The 9,406-nt window shown below is 44.7% G+C and overlaps 1 protein-coding gene across 1 annotated transcript in view; it reads left to right on the forward strand.

Moving 5' to 3' along the window:
• Nucleotides 1-9,406, forward strand: part of LOC115107994 (serine/threonine-protein kinase PAK 5-like) — a 117,391-nt gene that overhangs the window by 96,859 nt on the left and 11,126 nt on the right. The window contains 4 exon segments of the mRNA XM_029631842.2: nucleotides 6,113-6,177; nucleotides 6,179-6,317; nucleotides 6,492-6,633; nucleotides 6,815-6,969. Of these exon segments, the coding sequence (XP_029487702.2) occupies nucleotides 6,113-6,177; nucleotides 6,179-6,317; nucleotides 6,492-6,633; nucleotides 6,815-6,969 (501 nt within the window).

Genomic DNA, 9,406 nt, shown 5'->3' on the forward strand with positions numbered 1-9,406 from the left:
GTTCATCTGAGAGAGAGGGATGGGGGGAGGGGGGACTGAGAGAGAAGGACATGAAGGAGAGAGGGGCCGGGGGAGAGGGGCGAGAGAGAAGTCTTCTATTTGAGCGTTAAGACTATCTTGTGCCATCCATCACTCCTTACTCTTTGACCTGCAACTGCAGATATACTGCGGACAGACACATTCCTATAGATTAGGGAAGAGCTGCGTGGAGTGGAAATACAATCGGGAGCGTAGTCTCTTTCAAAGTAACTGGGAAAACAGAAGGTTTCACTGATTGCTTTTTGTTTTCTAGAGGAGAAGACACACTTCTGAGAACATCTAGAGATCATTTTTTATTGATATTTTATTATACCTTTATTTAACTAGGCAAGTCAGTTAAGAAGAAATTCATATTTTCAACGACGGCCAAGGAACAGTGGGTTAACTGCCTTGTTCAGGGGCAGAATGACAGTTAGTGTGTGTGTGTGTGAAGTGTACGAGGCCCAAGCAAATAAATACCACTCTGCAATTGCAGTCCCCTATATCAGCTTCAGTTAGGTGCCTGTGGAGCAGGCACACAGAGAGCTGGAAAGGTGACTTGCAGGCCTCATGGAGATGCCATAATAATCAACCATCTACTGCAGTGTTCTTCCCCCCTGCTAGTCCTGGTCCTGTAGAGCTGCAGTAGCATGTGTATGCAGGGTTTCTGATCAAACCAGGACTAACACCCCTCTTTTAGTGACAACAACAACAACAAAAAGGCTTGATGATGTGTTAATAAACCAGGTGTGTTAGTGCTTGGCTAAAACAAAAGTGTGCACACCATCTCTCTCCGGGAGCAGGGTTGAAGAACATCATGGGTTTGGGAAGTTGTGCATGTGCAGATCGTGTATCATTTGTTGCCTCTGCCCGGACAAATGCCTGTGTGATAATCGGAAGGTGAATAAGCAAGCTTTCATCCCCACGCTGAAACAGTGACCTTTCATTGAACTGTGCAGAGGAATGAGCCGTCGGACGTCCCGTCCCCATCTCCCTCAGTCACCGACTCTCTGTCTGATCGTTACGTGTAGCTATTATACACACCAACACGTGAACTCTTTATCCATCTGTTTTCTTTGTCGAACCATGTACGATATTCAGAACACAAACAAACAGAGGGCAAGAACAAAATGTGTTACCTTCCTATTGAGTTGTATCCCCGTTTGCCCTCAGAACCGCCTCAAACTCTACAAGGTGTCGAAAGCATTCCACAGGGATGCTGGCCCATGTTGACTCCAATGCTTCCCACAGTTGTGTCAAGTTGACTGGGTGTCCTTTGGGTGGTGGACCATACTTAATACACACGGGAAGCTGTCGAGCGGGGGAAACCCAGCAGCGTTGCAGTTCTTGGCGTAAACCAGTGCGCCTGGCACCTACAACCATACCCCGTTCAAAGACACTTAAATCTTTTGTCTTGCCCACTCTGAATGGCACCCATGCGCAATCCATGTCTCAATTGTCTCAAGGCTTCAAAATCCTTCTTTAACCTGTCTCCTCCCCTTCATCTACATGGGATTGAAGTGGATTTAACAAGTAACATCAATAAGGTCAGTCTGTGTCATGGAAGTAGCAGGTGTTCCTAATACTTTGTACACTCAATACGTACTGAAACTGTACGAACATTTGTGCTCCGTATGAGCTGAGGAGAGGAGGCTGTCCGCTGTAGTACTGTACTTGGACATCTGGTGTTACAGTAGTAATGCATCTGCTGATATTAACCCTAGGGTGCCCTGATGAAAGCCACTTCACCTCCAATGCCTTAGCAAACATCCACAATACACACAGAGGTAGAAACAGAAATAGTGTTTTTGTGGTGAGAGTTCTTTTTTGTTGTTGTTACAAATGCTTGTGATTGGAGCAAGACAGGAATCTACTGCAGCCGACTATACTTTATACACCTTAAGAAAGGCCTATGAGGTCAATCGTTGAAACCAAATTCACTACGTGACTCGCTATTGAGTTCCATCTGAAAAAAAGATGTAGGAGATCATATAGAAGTATTGGGAGAAAAAAACAGTCGCAAGATATGTGTCGTGACGCGTGTAGGAGATTCCTAACATCAGTAGAAAAAAAAGAACAAAAAACAAAAACGTGTTGTAAGTGATCTGGCAGCTTAAGAAGCACCATTCTTCCTGCCTCATGGACCTTGTAATGAACCCACTTCTCCTCTCTCTCCCTCTCCTCTCTCTCTCTCTTTCTCTTTCAATTCAGTCATTGAACAAAATCCCCCTTTTTGTTGTGAGCCAGTGGGGTTATAACAGTAGACAGCACGGGCTCACAACACACAGACACACAGACACACAGACACACAGACACACACACACACACACACACACACACACACACACACACACACACACACACACACACAGACACAGACACACACACACACACAGACACACACACACACACACACACACACGCAGCTACTCCTCCACTGCCTCGGCAGCAGCTCTCGTGACAAATTGATGTTGCGGCACTTTCTCCTTTCTGCAGCCTTCGCATAAAAACGGCCCAACGATGTTCCAGCGCGGAATTCAATTTCACAGTTCAGTTGGGTTGTTGATTACCCTGCCAAATTCAGATTGATGCGCGTTTAACCAACATGGATCAGGAGACCCTTGGCTGACAGCCAGCCGCCGGGGCCCGCCAACGATAGGGGGTCTGGAGAGTAGCCCCGTCCCTCCTGTGGGCCGTGAGGAGCACCGCCGCTTCACAGTGATTGATTAAACAAGTCCACGCCACGTAATTATACCACCATCCCCACACATCAACCCAACCCTCCTCTTACTCTGTGTGTGTGTGTAGGTGGAGGGGTGTGTGTGTTTGTGTGTGTGTGAGAGAGAGAGGGGAGAGAGAGAGAGAGAGAGGGAGAGAGAGAGAGAGAGAGGGAGAGGGAGAGAGAGAGAGAGAGATTTCCTCCTCCTGCCCTGCCTCTTTCTTGTCATCGGGTTTTTATTAGAGTGTGTGTTTAGGGGAGTGTGTGTTCGAGGGGTTGTGTGTGTCCTTTCAGAGTGTATGTTTGGGGGGAGTGTGTGTTCTGGGAGGTAATGTCATTAACTCCGGAAGTCAGAGCATCATCTCCTCAGTACTGGAGGCAGCTAGTCTTCACCAGATGGATTATTAGCCTAGATATTATATATCTCAGCCCTGTACTATCCTGTATGACCAGGTGCAGTTCACAGCTATAATTTAGTGTACTTTTAAAAATCTATTTAGGCAAACACAGTATTTGGAGTTATTCTCTGATAATGTACCTACTAAAATAACGAAATTAGGATTAAATAAGGCTTCAAAATAAGTTGAAATATAAATATATATTTTTTTAAAATAAAGGTATTTGTGCAACATAATATTAAGAGTGAACCTATATTATAATCATAATCATACAATGTTACCTTTTGAATCGTTTTTTAAATTCAAGTCATACATGTTTGGCTCTGCTGTATTCTTAGGTAATAACACTGTAAATACCTTGTATAACCAGTTCACGGTACCTCACATTCATACAGAGTTACTGGTGAGTCGTGATGCCATAAAACACCTCTAGATGTACTACCTGGTAGAGTAAAACTGAAGGGCAGGAACAAGGAGAAGGGAGGGGGACTCAGTGACTGACTCACACACAAACACACACACCATACTCCTGCTTTCTGTTTGTGATTCCTCTCATGCAGAAGGCAGAATGCAAGGTCCCACTCACAATGCATAATGTTTAGTGTCAGGGAGAGAAGTGTCCCTTTGTCACCTCTCTCCAAGCTAGATTTATGACTCATCACCACCCACCTAGGACATGGAGAAACAGCTTAGAGAGAGAGAGAGAGAGAGAGAGAGAGAGAGAGAGAGAGAGAGAGAGAGAGAGAGAGAGAGATGCAGTTTTTCCTCTACTGTGAGAAATACTCCCAAATAAGACAATATATGTTCAAGAAACTATCTAAATCAATTGCCAACTGCTGTGCATGTACTAATGACATAAAGCTGGGGATTATTCTGGGCGAGGGAGAAACCACTAATATTACTGCCAGATATGTATATGATTGCCATAGCCTGAGGAACATCCCATGACCATTAATTCCCTGAAGTACAGTATTTACATTGTATATAACTTACAAGTAATACATAGTGTAGCCATCATCCATGTACATTTAGTTGTTTATTTATTAACCTTTCTTTCATTTCATTTTCTTTTTATAATCTTCTTTTTATTTAATTAAATGTATTCGACCGAAGATTACACAAAAGAACCGCAGTAGTGTACACATGGTTATATGTACTATTATTATTACTGAAATGTCCATATCCTCATTGCATTGTACTTTATTTACTGAAATGCTGTACCACTATACTGCTTTGGCAATATCTACAAATTGTATTTTCATGCCAATAAATTGATCTGAATTTGAATTTGAGGGAAAGAGAGGGAATGAGCGAGAGAGGGAAAGAGAGGGAATGAGCGAGAGAGGGAAAGAGAGGGAATGAGCGAGAGAGAGCGAATGAGCGAGAGAGAGAGGGAAAGAGAGGGAATGAGCGAGAGAGAGAGAGGGAAAGAGAGGGAATGAGCGAGAGAGAGCGAGAGGGAAAGAGAGGGAATGAGCGAGAGAGAGAGAGAGAGAGAGGGAAAGAGAGGGAATGAGCGAGAGAGAGAGAGAGGGAAAGAGAGGGAATGAGCGAGAGAGAGAGAGAGAGGGAAAGAGAGGGAATGAGCGAGAGAGAGAGAGAGGGAAAGAGAGGGAATGAGCGAGAGAGAGAGAGAGGGAAAGAGAGGGAATGAGCGAGAGAGAGAGAGGGAAAGAGAGGGAATGAGCGAGAGAGAGAGGGAAAGAGCGAGAGAGAGAGAGGGAAAGAGAGGGAATGAGCGAGAGAGAGAGAGGGAATGAGCGAGAGAGAGAGGGAAAGAGAGGGAATGAGCGAGAGAGAGAGAGAGAGAATGAGCGAGAGAGAGCGAGAGGGAATGAGCGAGAGAGAGCGAGAGGGAAAGAGGGAATGAGCGAGAGAGAGCGAGAGGGAAAGAGAGGGAATGAGCGAGAGAAAGAGAGAGGGAAAGAGAGGGAATGAGCGAGAGAGAGAGCGAGAGGGAAAGAGAGGGAATGAGCGAGAGAGAGAGAGAGGGAAAGAGAGGGAAAGAGAGGGAATGAGCGAGAGAGAGCGAGAGGGAAAGAGAGGGAATGAGCGAGAGAGAGAGAGGGAAAGAGAGGGAATGAGCGAGAGAGAGCGAGAGGGAAAGAGAGGGAATGAGCGAGAGAGAGAGAGAGAGAGAGGGAAAGAGAGGGAATGAGCGAGAGAGAGAGAGAGAGAGGGAAAGAGAGGGAATGAGCGAGAGAGAGCGAGAGGGAATGAGCGAGAGAGAGAGAGAGAGGGAAAGAGAGGGAATGAGCGAGAGAGAGAGAGAGAGAGGGAAAGAGAGGGAATGAGCGAGAGAGAGCGAGAGAGGCAGAATAGAGTGAAGATGAGCTTCAAACATGAGTCTTCTACTCAAAGTCTTGATTGTTACCATGTGGCTGGAGCACAACCCTGCAACCAACATAGTCCCCCCCCCAATACAGTCTACTGTAGGAATATAATCTAACAGGTACTGTAAACGAGACTAAGGAGGGAAACGATGTGGAGCGTTGCCCCAGATCTGGGGGTTCCCTGGCCTAAAAGCATCTGTATGATGGATGGGGTAATGGAGGAACATTGTTTGGGTCTGTGTGGGGTATTAATGATAAAGTATAGCCCCTGTCCCTTCGACTAAACGCCCTCCATTACACCTGTCCAGGGGTAATGTACCTACTCAGGTCACATGGACAGCAGCTGGTATTTCAAAATGAACAGAAACTGAGGAGGGAGAGAAATATCTCTGACAGTTTTATATTCAGAATGCAAGTAAGCAGAATCTCTGTTGTTTGGTGAGGTTGTCTTTCCTATGTGTTGTCTTTCCTATGCGGCCCAGCGTAAACAGGGTTTGCACTTATATAAGATCACACTTTTGAGTCGGCTATCGTTCTATTAGCTTGTTATTTTAATATGAGTTCATCTAGCTTAAATGGCTTAGGTTTTCAGGGTATTAGCTGTGTTTTTAACACTGTCTCTGTCTGTCTTCCGTCTCTCGCAGGGTGATTACGACCAGTCGTCTTGGGACGGGAGTCCCCAGGTCCCAGGGTCTGACACATACCCGCGGGCCCCTCAAACTACCTCAAAGCCACAGCAAGCCCTCTGGCTACCCCCCCGGACTGCAGTACCCCCCTGTGTTCCACCACTACAAACCCTCCCCCTACCACCACCCACCCTCACAGCCCAGCCCGCCATACACTCCACAGGTGGGTCTACTGTGATGCAAGCGTGCGTGTTTGCATGACTGCATGCGTATCTCTTTGAACGATCTAAACCGATTTTGACCTACAATTACGTATGACTCTCAGAGAAGCAGGTGTGTCACTGCAAAGATCACCACCGACAATGCAGTGGAGGTATTAACCGGTTCTCTCCTCCAGGGGGCATACTCCCAGCCATCGTCCCCTTACATCCCCCCGGGGGCCTACCCCCCTCCCTCCTGGGGCTCCAGTTCAGATGCCCAGCCCTCCAGGGTCTCCCACGAACAGTTCAGGGCTGCCTTGCAGCTCGTCGTCAACCCAGGTAAATAGAGAGGAGCCGGTGAAAGAAGCACAAGTACATCCCACATCACAGGAGTTGAAATAACCGTTTCTAGGCAGAGAAGTTATTTTGCTAGTTTGTCGATAATGTGCAGACGCTTCGTAGATAAAGTATCTTGCTGTGAGTAGCAGACATTGAAAGATCTGTCTGTCTCTGACCCCAGGTGACCCCAGGGAGTACCTGGAGAGTTTCATAAAGATTGGAGAGGGCTCGACGGGCATCGTGTGCATCGCCAGCGAGAAGCACAGTGGCAAGCAGGTGGCCGTCAAAAAGATGGATTTAAGGAAACAGCAGAGGAGAGAACTGCTCTTCAATGAGGTGAGGGGTTAGGGGTCAGGGGTTGTTTGTCCCAGTAGATACCAAGCGATTTTGGTACTGTGTTATTTTTCTTTTAATATACTCAAAGTTTTAGGTAAGAAAGCGCAGGCCTCTAATTTCAACAGTCAAAATTGTGAAATTATTATTATTATTATTATTTAGTCTCTCAGATTAGGCTTCCTCACGTACGAGTATTTTCTGTCCCTCAGATGTTTTGATCAGAGCATTATGTTAGTGAACCTGATTTAGATGTTGCCAAGGCAACAAGCTAACATTATTTTGGATCTGGAACGAGGTGAGCCAAGCCTTTTATCTCTACCCTACTGTATCATTCCTGCCTGCTATATAGCAAGACAGTAGAGCTGTTACTCAGTAGTCAGCCACAGTATTTATGTCATGAAGGGATTTCTGTTTTGGATTAAGTGGGTGGCATGACTTACAGTATGTTAACAAGAGACATCAAGTATCTTGTCCTTGCATATCTTCGCACCCACATCAATGATTAATATTAATACGTGTGTGTGTGTGTGTGTGTGTGTGCGTGCGTGTGTGCGTGGGCGTGCTATATTGAAGCTTAATGTTATCCTATTAACACCCCAATCTAATCCCTTTTCATTAAGCTTCCATAGCAACAACCAAATTAGCAAAAAAAGATTGCAAATACATTCATTTCATTTGTGATACAGAGGATTATTGATAGCTGCTATTCTTACCTTTTAGTGAATTCCAGCATGTAATGTAGCCATTGACATTTTAGATTCAACCTAAATCTGGTACCCCAAAATAACAAGGCATTATGTACTAACCTCATTCATTCAAATGTAATCTCAAGTCCACGTTTTTGGAAGAGCCTACTGCAAAAAAAGAACAACTGATCTGTGTTCAATACTTGGAGGGCACTGTAGCCTACATCATTGCTATTCAAGCTTCATAATTAGCCAGTTACCAATTCATCAATATCTAGGTAAAGCTGAAGTTGAAGCAGGCAACGTGTGGTTGAGTTAGCTAGCTAGTTTAGCAGCGTTAGTTTATTTCTAGGACATTAGGCAGGCAATCGACACCATTGTGAAACTAAAAGCTTATCAGAGCTGGTCCGAGGTCAAATGGTGGACCATTTGCGATGCGATTCAAACTAGAATTCCTGTCTACTTGAGGATCTTCACTGGACACTTATAATCCTTCAAACTGTTTTAGTATTTCAATGTTGTATGTTTCCCTGTTCTATCCGGGCCCAGTTTCATTGCACGATTCATATCTACACAGTAAAGACATCTGCCAATCACACCCTATTCTGTAGGGTTGGTGGCGGACATTTTGAATTGTTTGTCCACACTTGTTCTTGATTGTTTGGGATTCAGGTAGGTACTATATAGGCTGTGTAGAGCACACTGGTGTGTGGGAATGCCACAAGTAAGGAAGCCATGCTGTCTGTTTCATAGATTTTGGATTTCTTTCTACTTTTAGCATCCACGTTTTACCTGTGTTCTTAAATACATATCAGACATTTTTTGGAAAGAACCAGTCCTTCTGATTTTAAACCTCTGGTGCACAGCAAGGACAACTTTGTCACATTGCTGATACAGTTGAAGTCAGCAGTTTACATACACTTAGGTTGGAGTCATTAAAACTTGTTTTTTCAACAACTCCACAAACTTCTTGTTAACACTATAGTTCTAGCAAGTCGGTTAGGACATCTACTTTGTGCATGACGCAAGTCATTTTTCCAACAATTGTTTACAGACAGATTATTTCACTTATAATTTACTGTATCACCATTCCAGTGGGTCAGAAGTTTACATACACTAAGATGACTGTGCCTTTAAACAGCTTGGAAAATTTCAGAAAATGCTGTCATGGCTTTAGATGCCTCTGATAGGCTAATTGACATCATTTGAGTCAATTGGAGGTGTATCTGTGGATGTATTTCAAGGCCTACCTTCAAAATCAGTGCCTCTTTGCTTGACATCATAGAAAAATTCAAATAAATCAGCCAAGACCTCAGAAAAAAAATTGTAGACCTCCACAAGTCTGGTTCATCCTTGGGAGCAATTTCCAAATGTCTGAAGGTATCATCTGTACAAACAATGGTATGCAAGTATAAACACCATGGGACCAGGCAGCCGTCATACCGCTCAGGAATGAGACGCGTTCTGTCTCCTAGAGATGAACCTACTTTGGTGCAAAAAGTGCAAATCAATCCCAGAACAACAGCATTACCTGAAATGCCGCTCAGCAAGGAAGAAGCCACTGCTCCAAAACCGACATAAAAAAATCCAGACTACGGTTTGCAACTGCACATGGGGAGGAAGATTGTACCTTTTGGAGAAATGTCCTCTGGTCTGATGAAACAAAAATAGAACTGTTTGGCCATAATGACACTCGTTATGTTTGGAGGAAAAACAGGGAGATGCTTGCAAGCCGAAGAACACCATCCCAA

Source organism: Oncorhynchus nerka, linkage group LG24, assembly GCF_034236695.1.
Source record: "Oncorhynchus nerka isolate Pitt River linkage group LG24, Oner_Uvic_2.0, whole genome shotgun sequence".
NCBI lineage: Eukaryota > Metazoa > Chordata > Actinopteri > Salmoniformes > Salmonidae > Oncorhynchus > Oncorhynchus nerka.